A 17,929-nucleotide genomic window follows, 5' to 3' on the forward strand; every position below is an offset into this window, starting at 1 on the left:
TAGGCCCTATGGACAAACACTGAACATCACTGGGCTTCATCTTTATCTCAGTACCTTTAGGCAGATATTTAATTTCTCTGTGAGTGAACTTATATGCTTTGCCTTTCAAACAGAGGCCCAGAGCACCTGAGTGGCTCAGTCAGTTAAGGATCTGACTTTTGATTTCAGCTCAGGTCAGGATCTCAGGGTCTTGGGATCAAGCCCTGCATCAGGCTCTGTTTTGGGCACGGAGCCTGCTTGAGATTCTCTCTCTTTAATCCTCCCCTCACTTGTGCACTCTCTCTCTTAAAAGAAAAAACAGAGGCCAGGGCTTTAAACAAACAAAGAGTTTCAGCACCCTGGCCCTCACTTTCCACACCCTATAGCCTACTGCCAGACTAGCTGCACTGAAAACAGGAAGAGTCTGGGAAAGATACTCTCCCAGGAAAGCATGCATGGTAGTTTAGCCAGTCTGTATTTTTCATCTTTATTTTTTTAAGATTGTTTTTTATTTATTTATTCATAGAGACAGAGATCAGCAGAGACACAGGCAGAGGGAGAAGCAGGCACCATGCAAGAGAGCCTGACGTGGGACTCAATCCAGGGTCTCCAGGATCACGCCCTAGGCTGCAGGTGGCGCTAAACCGCTGTGCCACTGGAGCTGCCCTGTTTTTTTCATCTTTAAAAATATTTCTTAAACACAGAGTTCAACAACAACAAAACATGGAGAAAGGTATACCATGCTAACACAAATCAAAAGAAAGCTTGAGTGCCTGTATAAATTTAAGACAAGACAACATCAATACATGGAAAATTACAGAGATAAAGAGGATTATTCCTTAGTGATAAAAGGGGTCAGTTCTCCAGAAGACATCATAATCCTTAATGTGTATTTAACAAAAGAACACCAAAATGTGTGAGGTAAAAACTGAGCAAAGCGAGATAGACAAATCTATTGTAGTTGGAGGAACAACATCCTTCTATCAGTAATTGACAAATCCAGGAGGCAGAAAATTAGTAAGGATATACTTGAACTAAATAGCAATATCCATGAACTGTATCCAATTTACATTTATATAATACTTCATCAAATAAGAACAGCATGCACATTCTTCTCAAGCTCGCGTGGAACATTCACCAAGACAGATCACATTCTGGACCATAAAACACACCTAAGTAATTTGAAAGAAATTATACAAAGTATGCTCTCAGACCACAGTGGAATTAAACTAGAAATCAATAACAGAAGGATAACTGGAAAAATCCCAAAAACATGAAGGTTAAACAACATACTTCTAAATTGCATGTTGGTTGGGCAGCCCCGGTGGCTCAGCGGTTTAGCACCGCCTTCAGCCTGGGGCGTGATCCTGGAGACCCAGGATTGAGTCCTGCGTTGGGTTCCCTGCATGGAGCCTGCTTCTCCCTCTGCCTGTGTCTCTGCCTCTGTCTGTGTGTGTCTGTCATGAATAAATAAATAAAATCTTAAAAATAAGTAAATAAATTGCATGTAGGTCAAAGAAATCTCGAGAAATTTTTTAATATTTTGAACTAAATGGAAGTTAAAATACAAGTGATCAAAATACATGGGATATAGCAAAAACAGCTTGGAAGGAAATTTATAGCATTAAATGCATATGTTAGAAAAGAAAGAAAATTTAAAATCAATCTATCACCTCACACCTGTTAGAATGGTTATTATTAAAAAAGAGAGAGAGTTAGTGTTGGCAAGGATATGGAGAAAAAGGAAACCTAATGCAGTGTTTGTAGAAATGCAAATTGGTATAGCTACTTTTGAAGACAGCATGGAGCATCCTCAAAAATTTAAAGTAGAACTATCATATATGGTCCAGCAATCCTTCCAAATGTATATCCAAAGGAAATGAAATCACTATCTCAAAGAGTTATCTACACCCCTGTATTGATTGCATTGCAGCATTATTCACAATAGCCAAGATTTGGAAACAACCTAAGTGTCCAACAATGGATAAATAAAGTATAGTGTGCACACACACACAGAGGATAAATAAAGTATAGTGTGCACACACACACATTATATAATGCTATAAATTTCCTTCCAAGCTGTTTTTGCTATATCCCATGTATTTTGATCACTTGTATTTTAACTTCCATTTAGTTCAAAATATTAAAAAATTTCTCGAGATTTCTTTGACCTTTTTATTCAGCCATAAAAAGAAAGAAAACACAGCCATTTATGACACATGCTCCTGAGGGCATTGTGTTTAGTTTTCACTGTATATATATAAATCAGAAAAAGACAAATATGGTATGGTCTCACTTATATGTGGAATCTAAAAATGCCAAACTCATAAAAACAGAGAGTAGATTGGTGGTTGCCAGGGCCTGAGGGCTGGGAGAAATGGGAAGATTTTGGTTAAAAGGTACAGATTTTCTGTTACAATTAAATAGTTCTTGGAATATAATGTGTGACACAATGATTGTAGTTAACAGTACTGTGTTGTATTCTTGAAATCTGCTAAGAGAATAAATTTTATTTTTTTTATTTTATTGAATTCAATTAACATATAATTACTATTGGTTTCAGAGGTAGAGGTCGGTGACTCATCAGTCTAACATAATACCCATTGCTCATTAGATCACGTGTCCTCTTTAATGTCCATCACCCAGTTATCGTATCCCCTCACCCCCTACCTCTCCAGCGACTCTGTTTCCTATTATTAAGTCTCTTATGGTTTGTCTCCCTTAAGAAAATAAATATTCTCACCACAGACACACACACACACACACACACACACACACAGAAAATGATGAGAGGTTCTGGGCACCCAGTAAATAAACAGCACTTAATTTTTTTATTTAAAAAAAAAAATGATGAGAGGTGATGAATATGTTAATTAACCTTATTGTGATAATCATTTGTAATATGTATATCAAATCACACTGTATGCCTTAAACTTACACAATGTTTTATATCTCAGTAAAGCTGAGGGGGGATAAAATAAAATCAGTAATCTAAGCTTCCATGTTAGAAAACTAAAGAAGAACAATGTAAACTTAAAGCCAGCAGAAGAAAAGAAATAAAAACTAGAGAAAAAAATCAATGAAATTGAAAATGGGAAAAAATGCAGAAAACTCAATGAAAGCAAAAGGTACTTCTTTGAAAAGATCAATAAAATTGATAAACACCTAGCCAGACTAACCAAGAAAAGAGAAGACATAAATTACTAATATCATAAATGGAAAATTATGAACAGCTGTATTTCCACAAATTTGATATCTTCAATGATGAACCAATTCCTTGAAAAACACAATCCACCAAAACTTAAATCTGGAGAAATCAAATTACATCAAATATTTAAAGAATAAACTATACAAACTGTCTAAAATCTGTTCTAGAAAATAGAAGCAGAGAGAACACCTACCTCATCTTATGAGGCCAGCATTACTCTAATACCAAAACCAGATAAAGACAGTACAAGAAAGGATAACTGCACACCAGTATCACTCATGAATATAAGTACAAAAATCCTCAACAAAATATTAGCAAATTGAATCCAACAAAGTATAAAAAGAATTCTATATCATGACAAAATGGGATATGCCAGGCTGATTCAGCACTTGAAAATCAATTAATGGGGACACCTGGGTGGCTCAGTGGTTGAGCATCTGACTTCAGCTCAGGGGTGATCCCGGTCCGGTGATCGAGTCCTGCTTTGGGCTTCCTGCGAAGAGCCCACTTCTCCCTCTATCAATGTCTCTGCCTCTTTCTCTGTGTCTCTCATGAATAAATAAATAAAATCTTAAAAAAGAAAATCAATTAATGTAACCCATCACATCAACAGATTAGAGAAGAAAGGTTATATATCAATATATGCAAGAAAAATATTTGACAAAATCCAACATCTATTCATGATTTAAAAACAACAACTTAGCAAACCAGGAATAGAAGAGAACCAGCTCAACTTTATAAAGAATATCTACAAAGAACCTGTAGCTATCATCATACTCAGTGGAGAGAAACTAGTTACTTTCCCCTGAAAATCAGGAATAAGATAAGAATGTTCCTTCCCACTCACTCCCATTCAATATCATACTGGAAGTCCTGGCTAATGCAGTAAGACAAGAAAGGAAGTAAGAGGTGTATAGATTAGGAAAGAAGAAATAAAACTGCCTTTGTATGCAAATGAGATGATTGTCTATAAAGAAAATTTCAATCAACAACAACAAAATACTAGAATAAGTGACTCTAACAAGGTTGCAAGATACAAGGTTAATACATAAAAAAATCACTGTTTTCTAAATGCAGATTTTTTTAAAAAGTATTCCACATATTGCATACTTTGAACCTGTTCCCATAAAACATCCTAGTTTGTAGCCTAGAGATTATTGACTTTAAGAATTAAAGATTTCATGCAAAATTTAAAATCTATATAAACAAAAGTCTACCATATGATTTCACTTATATGTGGAATCTAAAAAACAAATGAATAAAGAAAAAGCAGAAGCAGACCCCTGAATACAGAAAAGAAACTGGTGGTTGCCAGCAGGGAGAGAAGCAAGGGAATGGGCAAGATGGGTAAAGGGGAGTGGGAGATACACGCTTCCAGTTATGGAATGAACATGTCACAGGGATGAAAGGTACAACATAGGGAATATAGTCGCTCATGTTCTAATAGCATTGTTTGGTGACAGATGGTCACTACACTTGTGAGCATAGCATAATTTACAGAGTTGAATCACTATGTTGTACACCTGAAACTGTAACATGTAACATTGTGGGTCAACTATACTGCAGTTTTAGAAAAAGAAACATCTTTAAATAAATAGATATGTATGTAGGCAAAAACATAGGAATATAGGAAGGCAGTTGACTTTTATTTGTATTGTATGTCAGTTGCTTCCTTATATACTAGCCATGAGCAATTGAAATTTGAAATTAAAAACAATATATTGGGAATCCCTGGGTGGCTCGGCAGTTTAGCACCTGCCTTTGGCCCAGGGCGCGTTCCTGGAGTCCCGGGATCGAGTCCCGCGTTGGGCTCCTGGCATGGAGCCTGCTTCTCCCTCCTCCTGTGTCTCTGCCTCTGTGTGTGTGTGTGTGTGTGTGTGTGTGTGTGTGTGTGTCTATCATGAATAAATAAATCTTTAAAAAAATAAAATAAAAATAACAACAATATATTTAGGGGCACCTGGGTAGCTCAGTGGTTGAGCATCTGCCTTTGGCTCAGGTAGTGATCCCAGGGTCCTGGGATCAAGTCCCATATTAGGCTCCCTGCAGGAAGCCTGCTTCTCCTTCTGCCTATCCCTGTGTCTCTCACGAATAAATAAAATCTTTAAAAAAAACCAATACATTTACGTTAGCACCCTCTAAAAAAGTACTCAGTAAATCTAACAAAATATATACAAGATCTATATGAGGGAAACTATAAAACTTTGATGAGGGACGCCTGGGTGGCTCAGCGGTTGGGCGCCTGCCTTCAGCTCAGGTCATGATCCTGGGATCCAGGATTGAGTCCCACATTAGGCTCCCTGTGAAGAGACTCCCTGTGCTTCTCCCTCTGCCTATGTCTCTGCGTCTCTCTCTCTCTCTCTCTCTCTCTCTCAGTCTGTGTCTCTCGTGAATAAATAAATAAATCAAAAAAAAAAACTTTGATGAAAGAAATCAAAGATCTAAATAAATAGAATTTCCATGTCCATAGATAGGAATACTCAATATTATTATTACATTAGTTCTTCCTAGCTTGCTCTGTAGCTTTAATACAATCATAGCCAAATTCCCAACAAGTTACTTAATATGTCATTAGGAAAATGAAAATTAAAAAGGAGATACCATTACATACCTATTAGAATGGCTAAAATCCAAAATATTGACATCAAATACTGGTAAGGATATGGAGCAACAGGAACTCTCACTGCTTGTAGGAATGCAAAAGGTGCAGCCACTTTCAAAGAAGACAGTTTGGCAGATTTTTTACAAAGCTAAACATAGGCTTACCATCGTGCTCCTAGGTATTTTACCAAATGAGTTGAAAACTCATGTCCACACAAAAACTCGCGCACAGATGTTTATAGCAGCTATATTTGTAACTGCCAAAAACTAGAAGCAACCAAGATGTCCTTCCAAAGGTTATTGGATAAACAAACTGTGGAGGGCACTTTTGAGGACTGGGTGTGACATGTAACAGATGAATCGCTAAGTTCTACCTCTGAAAATAGTAATACAGTATATGTTAATTAAATTTAATTTTTAAAAAACTGCGGTACATCTCATATAATGCAATATTATTTCCCAATAAAAAGAAATGAGCTATCGAGATTTAAAAAAAAACATGGAGCGACCTTAAATGTATATTGCTTGGTGAAGGAAGCCAGTCTGAAAGGTTACATACTGTGATTCCAAGTGTATGACATTGTGGAAAAGGCAAAATTATAGAGACAATAAAAATATCAGTATTCTTAGAGGGAATGAGGAGAGACATGAAGAGGGAGGCACAAGAGATATTGAAAGCAATCCATCTATGCTGTACAATAATGATGGGTCCATAATACCATGCCATGCCTTTATTAAAACCCATAGAACTACATAACACAGTGGACCCTAATGTAAACTGTGGTCTTCAGTTAATAATAATATGTCAATGTTGGTTAGTCAAATGTACCACGTTAATGTAAGACCTTAATAATAGGGGATGGGGCGTCCAAGTGGCTCAGTTGTTGAGCATCTGCCTTTGGCTCAAGTCATGATCCGGGGTCCTGGGATCAAGTCCCACATCAGGCTCCCTCTGCCTATGTCTCTGCCTCTCTCTGTAGTCCTAAAAAATACCTCCTTCTGCATGGGCTGCTCAGCAGATGGTGAAATTAAAAATAATAATAATAATAATAGGGGAAACTGGAAGTGGGGACAGGGTATATAAGAACTTTCTGTACTGTCTGCTCAATTTTCTATAAACCTACAACTACTTAAAAAATATGAAGTCTGGGGTGGCTGGGTGGTTCAGTTAGTTGAGTGTCCAGCTCTTGGTTTCAGCTCAGACCATGATCTCAGGGTTGTGGGATGTGGCCCCATGTCAGGCTCTGCATTCAGTGCAGTCTGCTTGAGACTCTCCCTCTCCCTTTGCCCCTCTCCCCCAAATAAATCTTTTAAAACATAAATAACATGAAGTCTGTTAATTTTAAAAATTGTTTTTAAAGATGATAGAAGAATAAAGGTAATCTCTCCCATAACTCTGACATCAAAAGATAACTACTGCTAAGACATTGGTATAAATATTCCTGGAGATTTTCTGACCATGTATATGCACTCATACACCATACACACACGTTGCTATTTATCTTTATTTACAAAAGTAGGATCATAGAATATTAACTATATATGTTATCTATAATTTTTACAACCCTAAAGTTTGTTTCTATTTTATAGATGAAGAAACTGAATTAGTAAATGGCTAAACTAGGTTCAATTCCCAATGCATTTCATTCCAAAGCCTATATACTCTTATCACTACACCTCTTTGTCAAAGAAGACCTACTTTTTGTTCTATCTTTCCATTTTATCCCTTCATAAAATACACCAGTCTTTCATATATTACCTTCATACAGTGACCTTCACTTCATATAGTATACATGCCCTTCCAGTGATATGTTTAACTCTGTGCACTAGTACTTTGTATAGAATCCTTGCCTGCTGAATGGGAAGTGGTAGCCCAGCTCCTTTTTGCTCTAGGAAGCTGCAGTGGGAGGCAATCAATGGGATTAGCATACTTTTTTGATAATAGCGTAGCTTCCTATGTCCTCTGTAATTAGCTCTCAAAAGTCAAGTGTTCATAAAAATTATTTCTGGGACTTAAGGAGTCTGAGGGAAGAAGGTGAAGGGTAGAGGAAAATGAAAAGGTGGAGAGAAGTGAATTCATGTGGGTGCCTGGTGAAGGAAGCAGTCTGCAGTGGGTTTAGTGGAGACAGAGCTTGTCTGCCCAAAAGGGATGGTTGCATTCAGAGGCATTCAGTGAATTGATAGTAGCCAGTTCAGCTAGTACCTATGTGATTAGTGGACTGTTCAGGGAGGCTTTAAAGAAGACCTGTCACTGCCCTTTGTCTCTGCACCTATAGGGGACACTCTGAGGCTCCGAACGATTCTGGAAGCAATACAGAAGCACATCCATTCTTCCTCTCTCATCTTCAAACTGGCCCAAGATGCATTCAAGATTGCCACTCCCACTGACAGTAGTACTGACAGCACCCTGCTCAATGTGGCCCTGGAGCTGGGGTTACAGGTATGAAGGAGGAGTGGGTCATTCCTGCTTTAGGCTTCTGGTCTAGGGATCATCAGTAGAAGATAAGATCCCAGAGGCCCTGGGCCTGAACCAGCCAAGCCTGGTTCTTTCTGTGTCCCCAGAACACAACTTGTCAGCTAGGCCTCTAGGTAAGAACTCTGTAAATTCAGCTCCATTTTGAAGTTAAGGACAGAAGCAATGTCCTTATGTAGCTTTAGGCTCCATAGGGCTCTCATTTTCTCCCCACCCACCCCCCATCCTTCCAAGTCAAGTCAAGCAAGGTGTGATAATAAGGACTTTATTTGTTACAGGTCATCAGAAAAGCCTTCTACCTGATTGGTGGGAGGGGTGGACAGAAATTAAACAAACCTGTCTGTACTTATCAGGAGAAAGATGGCTGCTTAAAGCACCAGTAAATACTTGTTGTGTAAATGAATGGCAGGGGGAAGTGGGGATGAAGAAGTCCTAACAGTTATGCTTAGCTAAGTGGAAATGCCTCTTTTTTGCCCAGGTGATGAGGATGACCTTATCAACTCTTAACTGGAGGCGCCGGGAAATGGTGCGGTGGTTGGTGACATGTGCTACAGAAGTGGGTGAGTCTCCCACCTCCCTCTAACTCCCAGGGGAAAGGAGTTCCTAGGCTCTACTCATAGAACAAGACAGAGAATCCTCAGAGTTCTCATATTCCTATTACTGGTGGTCTGGGGAAGAATGGGGCTGCTGGTAGGAAAGATAGCCTTTGTTTAGCTAGCCCGGGCTCTGCCCTCACTGCTTGGACCATACCCTGATGTCAGCAGCACTTTGGCCCTCCAATCAGAGACATGTTTGAGAGAATGAATTTTCATCACCAGTATATAAGTGCACCCTTGGGAGGTGCTTGGCCCAGTGGTTTGGTCCATCTGTCTATGCTTCTGAAAAACCCCAAACAACTTGGAGTCTCAGCACCATCTAGAACCCAAAGTCCCAAGATAAGACTCTACCCTGAAAGGCTCCACTTCAGCTAAACCCCCAGGTAGATCTGCAACCCCTGCCTGGGGGCAGGTAGACCACAGGCTCTGCTGCTCCATCCATGGGAGGGGCTTGAGAGCACCTGCAGAAATCTTCAACCCTCTGACTTGGGGAAGGAAGGGATGGGAAGAGACCCTAAACAAGGTCTGGCCACCTGGGATGCTCTCTGGTTTGCCTCAGATCATCTCAAGGCTGCTGAGGAGGAGGGAGAACTCATCTCTGTGGGCCAAGTTCTGCCCCCAGGTGGTAATCTGGGCAGCCCTGGTTTGGGACCCAGATGGCCATGGCTGAGCTCCGGCTCTCCTTGACAGGTGTGCGGGCCCTGGTAAGCATTTTGCAGAGCTGGTACACACTCTTCACCCCCACTGAAGCTACTAGCATTGTGGCCGCCACAGCTGTATCCCACACCACCATCCTGCGCCTCAGTCTTGACTATCCCCAGCGGGAGGAGCTGGCTAGTTGTGCTCGCACACTGGCCCTGCAGTGTGCCATGAAGGATCCCCAGAGCTGTGCCCTGTCAGCCCTCACGCTCTGTGAGAAAGACCACATCGCCTTTGAGGCAGCCTACCAGATTGCCATTGATGCTGCCACTGGTGGCATGACCCATTCACAACTGTTCACCATTGCCCGCTACATGGAGCTCCGTGGCTATCCGCTACGTGCCTTCAAGTTGGCCTCACTGGCCATGAGCCATCTCAACCTGGCCTACAACCAGGATACCCATCCAGCCATCAATGATGTGCTCTGGGCCTGTGCCCTCAGCCACTCTCTGGGCAAAAATGAGCTGGCCGCCCTCATTCCCCTAGTGGTGAAAAGCGTGCACTGTGCCACAGTGCTTTCAGACATCTTGCGGCGCTGTACAGTGACTGCACCTGGCCTGGCTGGCATCCCAGGCCGCCGCAGCTCAGGAAAGCTCATGTCCACCGACAAAGCTCCACTGCGCCAGTTGCTGGATGCCACCATCAATGCCTATATCAACACTACACACTCACGCCTGACACACATAAGCCCTCGCCACTACGGAGAGTTCATTGAGTTTCTGAGCAAGGCTCGGGAGACCTTCCTGCTGCCCCAGGATGGCCACCTACAGTTTGCCCAATTCATCGACAACCTCAAACAAATCTACAAAGGCAAGAAGAAGCTGATGCTGCTGGTGCGAGAGCGCTTTGGCTGAGAAAGTAGAGAGTTGACTGCCGGGGCAGCCTGGGCTCCCAGGTACCAGGTCAGGCCAAGGACACTGAAACATTTGTCCACCCTGAGAGGACTCTGAGCACTTGTGGCTAAAGCCAAAGCACCACAGGGCTAAGCATGGGAGAGTCCAACTCTAGCCAATATGCCTTCCTTGGCAAGGTTCTCACTACAGCCCACTGTTCCTGAAGGAGCTGGGCCCTGCAGATCGATCAGAAATCCCACAACAGGCCACCTCACGCCCCTATATCCTGCGTGTCCTGGGCATTGGCCCCCTCTCCCTTGGCAAACACAGAACACTGTTCCGTCTCAGGGATTGCTTAACCAGAGAAACAGAAGCATTTATGGTACTGTAAATAGTATAGTATATGTGTTGCCAATTACATTGTAAAGTTGTAACTATTTATAATTCTGGTTCTAATTTGATGGGTACTTGAAGTAGTTATGGGTGGGAAGATAGTCTTGTTTTCTGAGGAGACACAACCATTTCTCAGGTTTCCCTTGCAGAATATATACAGTTTGCAGTGGAAGAGTGGGGGTGGCAGGGAGAACAATGGCCAGTTAGAAAAAATCCCAGGTCTAGTCTATGCAGAAACCCCAGCCTGCAGACACAGGGCATCTGTAGCCCAGTGGTGGGAGAGGGGCAGAACCAGGACTGGACTTAGACTCTTGCCTCATAAAGCCACAAGGACAGTGAAGCTCTTGCTCCTGCCACACACAGGAGCCTGTTGAGCTCCTGAGAAATAAGTGCGGGCGGAGGGTGATGGTCTGGGAGGCCACTGAGCTCATAATATTCATCTACTCTGGTCAGCTTTTGTTGAGTATCTGGTTTTATCTCTATGTGTGTGTATCTGTATGACTAAGTACATGTGTCTGTGTGCATAGATGTATCTGTGCATACGTGTCTTGCACATATACTTAAGTGTGTGTCAGGTCTGTGTGAGTACGTGTCTGTGTGCTGGACTGTGGGTTTCTGTGTGAGAGTATACACATTCGTGAACACGTAAGAACACATACTCGTGTGTGTTCATGTTTGTCAATGCATGTTTAGTGGGGGGCACACATGGATGCATGTGCATAAACATGTTTGTGTGTATGCTTGTTCTCCTTTGGTCTGTCTTTATATGTGTGTATATTTTGACATGTACGTCTGTAAATTTGTTTGAGAATCTGCATGAATGTGTCGCTTTTTTGCCAGATCTCTTTCCTGTTCATCTCTCACCAGCTAAACACGTTCCCCATCACCTTGGCTCCCTTATTCACCATTTTCTCAGCAAGCTCCTAAGTACCAGTCTCCCTTTACCCTAAGAGTGACTCATCCAGCTCCAGTTCTTCTTGCCTGGTACTTGCTTTCTTCCCTTGCCTTTCTACCTCAAGCTTCCTTTGCCTGCCCACTAGTCACTGTTCTGGAGGCTGGGGCTGGAATGCATTTGGCCTTTCCCTTTCTGAGTAGTTTCTACCCCTAGCAGGTAATGCCTGTCTTAGCCCTAGCTGACCTCTGGTGTATCATGTTCCTTCTACCTTCTTCGCTCCTGTGCTCAGCCTGGAATTATTATAGGAGGTAGCAGGGGCGTTCAGAAGAGTCATTTGGATGCCAGTGTCTTGGTGTTTACTGTTTCATGTTTTAGTTCCCAAGTAGGGGTGGGGTGTAATAGGGAAGGGGTGGTATAGCTAGAGTGTGAACTAAGGACTTGTCTGCTTTATGTTCCTTTCTTTGACAAACTATGTCACTTTTTCTTTTCCTCAAAACTAACCAGTAAGTCATTTTTGCTGTTTGTGGCTATTTAAGTCTAACTATCCAGCCGTGGGCCTCCACAACCTCTCAGCCCAACAGGCTGCTTTAAAAAAAAAAAAAAAGCCACTCCCATTTCTGTATCACAATTGCCGTTTTATAGCAGGTGTGTGAAATCACAGTGCTTTTCTATGAATAAATCATGGATCACAGAAAATATCATTTTTCTAAAATCAGAATTGTGTTCTCTCAATAAATGGGGCCCTTCTCTTTCTCTCTTGCTCTGCCCCAGGCTGGGACAGGGAATTGATTGGACCTATAGAGCAATGGGTCCCTAATGGTCTAAGGAGATGTGGAATGACAAATGAAGAATTTCCTGCCACACCACACCCCTCTCCAGAGCTCACAGGCACCTCAGACCTTGTCCCAGGAAATAGGTACCACTATGATGGGCAGAAATACCAAGGTCCTAAGAAAATTAGAGGGTATGCTCAGAAAAGAATGCAGAGCAACGATGTGTGCCATAGGGCTTTTTTGGCCTCAGAGGCCTTCTCACCTCAAAAATGCAATTCTAAATAAGTCTAATCCTAAGCATCCTAGCTCGGAGTCTTTATGTCTTCCCCCCATCTTTTGGTATCAAAGCTGAAGGCCTCTCACCTTCTCCCAGCTCACCTATATTCTATTTTCCTGAACAGGCCTCTCTAAAATATCCTGGCAATTTCTATGCCACTCTGATCTATACTCCCCACCATCCCCAGACACAAATCCCTATCAGTTTGGCCTTGTATACTGTGGAGACCCCATTTCTCTGCAAATGTAATAGCTTTAGCTGCTAGGAAGTTTTACCTAACCCCACATAGCCCTCAGGCTCCGAGAGCTGAGAGCAGGATGGTGGTAAGGTCCTGACAGTAAGTCCTACAATATATACTCATTGATACCTGAGCTCCTATGACTTGGAGAAGATGCAGAAAGGGGCCCCATGGAAGCAGCAGAGGCTAAGAAGGAACTGAGGGTAAGGGCAAAGATCTTCCACACATGAAACCATATGCTAAACTCCAACTCTAGAATTTTTATTCTTCTAGAAACATCATCTTTGTTAGTGGTAGTTGAGGGTGAATGTGTAAGCTCAGTTCTGTCGAAGCAGACGTGAGTATTTATGCACGGCATCCACAAAGGCCCCCACGTGTTCTGGGTCCATATCAGGGTAGAGTCCATGGCCCAGGTTGGCAATATAACGCTGTGGCCCAAAGTCGTCCAGCATCTTCTGCACCAGCCGTCCGATCTCCTCCTGGAGGACCAACAAGGCACTCACTACAGGGGGCCAGCAAGCCCCTGTACTCCCTATACATAATCATGACACACACTCATAGGCATGCTCCTACTCAGTGTTACTCATTCAGTCATTAATTCAAAACAGTTTACTTGATGCTTAGTACAGGCCAGACAACTATAAAAAGAAACTTTTGCTTTCCTTGAGCTCACATGGTATGTATAGAGAAACAAACATACAATAAAGACACACAATAATACGACCATATCCACAACCATGGGAGTACACAAACTCATACATAGGGACCCTGGTTACCTCAGATGCATACAGAGCACAGGGGTCCAGGTTGCCCTGTAAGGTCACCATCTTCCCCACACGCTCCCTGAAAGCAGAGTCAGTGCCAAGTTCTGGTGACTGCACATAGGGCAACTGTACCCTCTCCACCACACCCTCTATCACTCACCGGGCTTTCTCTGGGGCCACTGTCCAGTCAAGCCCAACCACCTCGTAGCCAGCTTGGGCCAGCTCCTCCAGGGCAAAATGTCCATCTTTAGCAAAGATGATCTGAAGGAAAGGACAGATTTCTGAAGCTACAAAGGGCCTTGCTATGCCAACTAACTTATCTTGGCTGCACCTCTGCTGCCCTCTAGTGGTCACTTCAGCCCATGCAGGACATACCCTGAAAGTTCCACAGGCCCACCTTCACTTCTTCACCCTCCATCCTTACCATAGGCACTGGTGCCAGGCCTGCCTCCTGCACCCTGGCCTTCACTCGCTTGGCCACATCACGGACATAGGGCAGGGCAAACTTATTGAAGAGCTGTGGGCCTAGGTGCCCTGCATGGGACTCAAAGAGCTGCAACGCCTACAGTTGGGGGTTAGTAAAGAGAAATACATAACATACAAACACGAAGTATCTCAAGCCCCACACACACAAAGTGTCTCAATTTTCCCCTAGTGATTTTGGATCCTCATACTGCCTAAGCCTATAAATCCAATTCCATTCAAAAAGTTTTGCCATCTCCAGATCCCAGTGCTAGCATTGGTCTTTGAACACAAATAGCATTGCCAATGTCAATGACAAGGTGGACCTAGCTGTTTCAGCCAGATCGTTGCAAGCCAAGCTTCTTTCCTGCCTGGCATTATTAACACACCTACCCTCTCAAGTGTAGGGAACTCTGTTACTTCTCATCCTTCTAGAGCCCAGCCTATTTCTCTCCCTCAGGACCCACCTGGGCGCCAGCAGCCACTTGTCCCACCAGATATGGGACCAGAGCATCAGTGAGGATTTGAAGCAGCTGGTGACTAGCCTGTGGTTTCTGGTAAAGCCAACGCTTGGCCTGAGCCATGGTGCTTGAGCTACCACCCTCAATCATGTATGTCATCAGAGTCCACTGCAAAAGAATACAAAGAGAATATCACAGGTGTAGAAGCCAGGCTGATACTTCCTTCCCTTGTCTACATCAGACCTGCCAGTGTTTTCCCCATGCCCAAGTCCCTGCCCTGTTCCACATTACCGGGGCACCAGCAAAGCCAATCAGTGGCACACGCCCAGCCAGCCGTTGTCGGGTGAGGGTGATGGCCTGGAACACATAGCCTAGTTCAGAGGCCACTGCTGCTGGATCCCGGAGGCGTTCTAAGTCCCGTTCTTCTCTTAATGGCTCTGGGAAGCTGGGCCCTTTGCCAGGCACCATAGTCACCTCCATACCTAGTGCCTGGACGGAAAGAAAATATCTGGATTCCCAACCTGTAACTCTAGGAGGAAAGGCTCTGTTCAGCCCATGCCAAGAAGGAAAAAAAGGAGAATGAAACTTGGCCACACTCCATCTTTCAGCCCATGGTCTTCCCTCTGTCCAGTGAGGATTAAGTGCTTATTTTGAGCCTTGACTATCTTTACCCTTTCTTACCCATCAGGTTTGAGCAGGTACCTGGGGTACAACAAGGATGTCGGAGAAGATGATGGCAGCATCCAGAGGGAAGCGACGAAGTGGCTGTAGGGAATAGAAGACAGGTTACTAGGAGGCAAGCTGAGGGCATATATCCCTCCCTTTTCTGTGGAGGCCTCACCTGCAAAGTCAATTCACAGCAGGCCTCTGGGGAGCGACAGGTGCTGAAAAAGTCCTGGGCAGCCCGAGTTTCCTTAAACTCTGCCAATGGAAGAGGAAATGCAGGGCTCGACCTTGAGGAACCTCTGGATCCCTCCCCTTCCCCTCAAAAACTTTTCACCCTCTAGAGTTTCACTTAGACTCCAGACCTGGTAAGTAGCGGCCTGCCTGCCGCATGCACCAAACTGGAGTGTAGTCTGTGTCTTCTCCCCAGGCTGCTCGCAGGAACGTGTCATTCTTCAGCTCTGGAAAACCCTGGGATCTGGAGATCAGGATGGGGAGAGGTGGTAGGTGTCAGTAAGCTAGGCCAGGGGTTGGGGAAGGCCCAGGTTCTTAAGGCGGATTCACTGCACCACACTATCTGCCTTCTCCAGGCCAGCTTCTAAGTGGGACTCCCCACCCATTCCGCCTCCTCCTTGCCTATCAGATAGTGCACAAGACTAGAAGGGCCCGCGCTGGGGCCTCTATCTCCCACACAGTCCCAACTTCCCCAAGCTCAAAGAGACTGGGGGAAGGGCAGAATGAAAGTCCAGTAAGGATTGATCGGGGTCTTTGGATCAGAAATGTCAGGAACAGGGGGTATCAATGGGCTAGCTCGGAAGCTGGTAGGTCCCCAAGCTGGGGCCAGTGAATGAGGAATCAGAATAGACGGTTCCAAAATACGGATCCTAACTGAGGATTAGAAAGGCCTAGCGGCAAACCCTCAGTAAAAGTCTCGGGAATCCATGGGTGGAGGACTGGGGATTCCAGAGACTGGAGTCAGATTGGGAGCTCTCCAGGCTGGGAAAGGGGTATAGGGACATATTCCTGAGTTGGAAGACTGGCCATCCGGCGTGGTGCAGAGAACTCACCCCAACCCGTTCGTCTCCATGATAAGCCTTCGGTAACTGCGAGCGCAGTCCTCGCTGTAACCTCACCCGGAGCACAGTCTGAGATCAGGCTCCACCCCTTCCTGCAATGAGCCAAGGCCGCCGCCATGCTGAAAGTCACATGATCAGATCCCGGCAAACGCTCCTGGGCTGCCCCAGCTGCTGCCCGGAGGACCCCCACTACCTCTCTGCACCGTAAAGACCGCTGTAGCGTCGCAGCAACACCCCCACCCCCCACCCCCGGCCAAGAACTCCGCTATAACTACGCCTTTCGGTCTCATCAGGACCTTCCTCTCCTTTGATGACCTGGAAATCCCGAAGTTTCGGCCTAACACTCACTTTTACTCCCATGCCTCATGATTCTAATAACCTTATGCCTAGCAACCAGACACACAGTGGATTAAGGAACCAAGCTGCACAGGGAAATGAAATCATCAAATACTTATGTTACTGGGGCACCTGGGTGGCTCAGTCAGTTAAGTGTGGGACTTGTGATTTCTGCTCAGGTCATGATCTAATGGGTGGTGTAATCTCCCCCTCCCCTCAGTGGGGCTCCACACTCCTCCTGAAGTCTGCTTGGGAGACTCTCCCTCTGCCCTCCCCCCACTCATGTGTCCGAAATCCAGGCAACTCTCTCTTTAGAATAAATAAATCTTTAAAAATATATATTACCTACTAAGGCTAGCACTATAGTTGGTGCAGAAGTTACAATGATGACCAAGACAGCCCTTTCCTTTAAGGAGCTACAGACTGGTGGATCAGCAATCATAATAGTAAACGTTTTAAGAGTAAAAAGCTAGACAGCAAGGGCTCCTCCCTTAACTGGGGAAAGCGGTGGAGGTGTTCCAAGCAGAGGGAATAGCACGTGCAAAGAGAAGATGCAAAAGAACAAATGGCTATTACGGAAACCAGAAAAATCAACCTAGTGGAATTAAAGAGGCTCTAGATGTCTTCAGGGTCCAGGTCCTGGGGGCCCTCGTTAGAGTAATGTGTCCACTTTATTCCGTAGAAGCATGGTAGCATACAAATAGCTCAGAGAGAAGAGAAGAGGGGCACTATGTTCCCAACTTACTAGGAAGAAAAGAAAAAGGGGGAAACTGTCAAAATGATATGAGATCATATATTATTTCTTTCTTGGTAACTTTGATTATTTGAAAACTATATCAAAACAAAGTTTCCATCCAAGTGTCCATCAACAGATGAATGGGGTATAGGTAAAAGGGATTATTAGTCAACCCATAAAAAGGAATTAAGTTCAATTCATGCTATCATATTGTTGTGATACTATTGTAAGTGGAATAAGACAGACCCTAAAAGACAAATATTATATGGGTCCATTTATGAAATATCTAGAATAGGCTAATTCATAGAGGCAGAAAGTAGACTGGAGTTTACCATGGCAGCCATTTTTTTTTTATTTATTGCATTTCTTTATTGCTTAAAGAGAAAGCCTTTCTGTTTGGAGTGATGAGAAAGTCTTGGAAATAGGTAATTGTACTCTTAAAATGGTTAACATGGCAAAAAATTTT

General features: G+C 43.7%; 2 protein-coding genes across 4 annotated transcripts in view; one reads left to right on the forward strand and one right to left on the reverse strand.

The window, feature by feature from the left end:
* Positions 1-12,395, forward strand: part of ZSWIM5 (zinc finger SWIM-type containing 5) — a 207,273-nt gene extending 194,878 nt beyond the window's left edge. The window contains exons 12-14 of the mRNA XM_077845218.1: positions 8,065-8,228; positions 8,740-8,821; positions 9,548-12,395. Of these exons, the coding sequence (XP_077701344.1) occupies positions 8,065-8,228; positions 8,740-8,821; positions 9,548-10,410 (1,109 nt within the window). The 3' untranslated portion in view covers positions 10,411-12,395. The remainder of the gene's footprint in view (positions 1-8,064; positions 8,229-8,739; positions 8,822-9,547) is intronic.
* UROD (uroporphyrinogen decarboxylase) lies at positions 11,635-16,502 on the reverse strand. 3 transcript variants are annotated; one of them, XM_077845225.1, is made up of 10 exons: positions 16,383-16,483; positions 15,681-15,793; positions 15,494-15,573; positions 15,355-15,417; positions 14,944-15,141; positions 14,659-14,820; positions 14,154-14,291; positions 13,890-13,990; positions 13,742-13,808; positions 13,206-13,444 (listed from the first exon to the last, which is right to left on the reverse strand). In XM_077845225.1, exons 1-10 carry the CDS (start codon positions 16,400-16,402, stop codon positions 13,283-13,285), a joined length of 1,104 nt encoding a protein of 367 aa, XP_077701351.1. In that variant the 5' UTR covers positions 16,403-16,483; the 3' UTR covers positions 13,206-13,282. The 3 variants fall into 3 exon arrangements, with proteins under 3 accessions (XP_077701350.1, XP_077701352.1, XP_077701351.1); XM_077845224.1 differs by lacking the exon at positions 13,742-13,808 and having other exon boundaries at positions 11,635-13,444; positions 16,383-16,502; XM_077845226.1 differs by lacking the exons at positions 13,742-13,808; positions 15,681-15,793; positions 16,383-16,483 and having other exon boundaries at positions 11,635-13,444; positions 15,334-15,417; positions 15,494-15,522.
* Positions 16,503-17,929: the final 1,427 nt, after the last annotated feature.

Source organism: Canis aureus, chromosome 13 (genome assembly GCF_053574225.1).
Source record: "Canis aureus isolate CA01 chromosome 13, VMU_Caureus_v.1.0, whole genome shotgun sequence".
NCBI classification, from domain to species: domain Eukaryota; kingdom Metazoa; phylum Chordata; class Mammalia; order Carnivora; family Canidae; genus Canis; species Canis aureus.

Coding starts and splice junctions, on each gene's coding strand:
- UROD (XM_077845224.1), bottom strand. CDS start 16,402: ATGGAGACGAACGGGTTGGG. Junction 14,821..14,943: donor TTGGCTTTGCTGGTGCCCCG/GTAATGTGGAAC, acceptor ATTCTTTTGCAG/TGGACTCTGATGACATACAT. Junction 13,991..14,153: donor GCCTGGCACCAGTGCCTATG/GTAAGGATGGAG, acceptor CCTTTCCTTCAG/ATCATCTTTGCTAAAGATGG.